This window comes from Tupaia chinensis, unplaced genomic scaffold (genome assembly GCF_000334495.1).
Source record: "Tupaia chinensis unplaced genomic scaffold, TupChi_1.0 Scaffold000156_1, whole genome shotgun sequence".
Classification (NCBI taxonomy): domain Eukaryota; kingdom Metazoa; phylum Chordata; class Mammalia; order Scandentia; family Tupaiidae; genus Tupaia; species Tupaia belangeri.
This window is the reverse complement of record NW_006159627.1, coordinates 67,743-69,743: the sequence shown is the minus strand read 5'-3', so window position 1 is coordinate 69,743 and position 2,001 is coordinate 67,743. Positions and strand designations below refer to the sequence as shown.

General features: G+C 40.9%; 1 protein-coding gene across 1 annotated transcript; it reads left to right on the top strand.

Annotated features, from left to right (window-relative positions):
- Positions 1 to 1,464: 1,464 nt before the first annotated feature.
- LOC102472361 (translationally-controlled tumor protein) lies at positions 1,465 to 2,001 on the top strand. Its single transcript, XM_006145593.2, has one exon. It carries the CDS (start codon positions 1,468 to 1,470, stop codon positions 1,984 to 1,986), a length of 519 nt encoding a protein of 172 aa, XP_006145655.1. The 5' UTR covers positions 1,465 to 1,467; the 3' UTR covers positions 1,987 to 2,001.

The window sequence follows — 2,001 nt, the reverse complement described above, 5'->3', positions numbered from 1 at the left end:
TCAACTTGAAAATGGATGGCATAATATAATTTAGCCTATGGCATCAGTGATAGAAATGATACCTTTCTAAAGGGGTTTATCATAATGTGCTGCTTCTTGAGGGCTTACACCTCTAGAAATGCATTCCCTTCTGTTGTGCCATCTTTTTTTTTTAGTATTCATATATAAAAATATATTATATATATGTATGTATATGTGACCAGTCCTGGTTACTCCCAACTCCCCCACTCCCCTTCTCTTTGGACCATGAAAAGCCCCCGAGTAGTGACTTCTGACTTCTGGAGATGGGTAATTTACAAAGTGAAACAACCTTTGCATGGAGAAGTAATTTGCATGTGTGCTCTATAAAGGTTTTATTAGGTATTACAGATTTACTTTAAACCATTTATCTTATGCTCCAAAGTAACTGTAATTTGATGTTGGTAGGATAGCAGATTATGATGACTAGCTTTAATGGTATGTTATAAAGTCATATGTTCACATGCTTAAATGTGGATTAACAGAATTTAAGCAATTCTTGAAATGTATGAATGTCTCCTTAATATACTGATTACAAAGCAAAAAAGAAAACAAACAAACAAACAAAAAACAAGCCTGGGTATAAGTATGCATGCCTAAGATTCTGATGAGTTGGAGCGCTGGGAAACACAGGGTGATGAAAGCCTGTATGGGCTTCTCTTTCTCTCAGTCTTGTGTGGATATGCACACTGTCATGAATAAAATAAACCCAAAATGAAAATTTGATACAAATCTAAGTTTGAAGAGTTATTGCCCACTAATGCTTCCCTTCCTTAGTTATTTATTTATTTATTAGGTTTTTGCCATATGGTGCATATACTCACTGAAGAGAGAGACAGAGGGAAAATGAGAAATCACCACTGGGGGAATAGCCACACCACAATCTCTTCTCTTCCATTCTCCTCGATATTTTGGTAAACACACACGAGCCCAGTGTAATTTTCAAGCTGCCAGGTCCAGGACTCAAACCAGAGTTGGCCATGTGGAAGTCCAGTGCCTTATACATCACACCACCTGCTGGCCCCAGTACTTAAATTCTTGTCAGTCAAAACAGAAAAACCCTGAGGCTAAATTGGTGGAGACATGGGCATCTCCAAAGTCAGCACAAACCACTAGATGTGAAAGTGAAGTTATCTGGAACCAATCGGACTCTCTCGAGGCACCACACGACTAAAGCCTCACTTGTCATCCAGGCAACCAGACTAGAAACTGCCTAGCTGAACTCACCCCAAAATGTAGATCCAAGGACCCTTGAGCAAATAAATTGTCTGGTTTTTAGAATACTTATTTGGTTTCTTACACAGAAAATGGTAAACAAAACATTTAAGCACCCAGGCTTTTCCACGGGCTCCTCCCTCCCCCCTGAGCGCCACTGCGGCTGCCCCACTCTCTTAGAGCTCTGGGATCCTACTCAGCAAGCGCTGCTGTCATCTCCCTCCATCAGTCACCATGATTATCTACTGGGACCTCATCAGTCACAATAAGATGTTCTCTGACATTTACAAGATCCGGGAGATCGAGGATGGGCTGTGCCTGGAGGTGGAGGGGAAGATGGTCAGTAGGACAGAGGGTAACATTGATGACTCGCTCATTGGTGGAAAGGCCTCCGCTGAAGGCCCTGAGGGCGAAGGTATCAAAAGCACAGTAGTCACTGGTGTTGACATTGTCATGAACCATCACTTACAGGAAACCAGCTTCACAAAAGAAGCCTACAAGAAGTACATCAAAGATTACATGAAATCAATCAAAGGCAAACTTGAAGAACAGAGACCAGAAAGAGTAAAACCGTTTATGACAGGGGCTGCAGAACAAATCAAACATATTCTTGCTAACTTCAAAAACTACCAGTTCTTTATTGGTGAAAACATGAATCCAGATGGCATGGTTGCTCTACTGGACTACCGTGAGGATGGTGTGACCCCATATATGATTTTCTTTAAGGATGGTTTAGAAATGGAAAGATGTTAACAAATTTGGCAATTA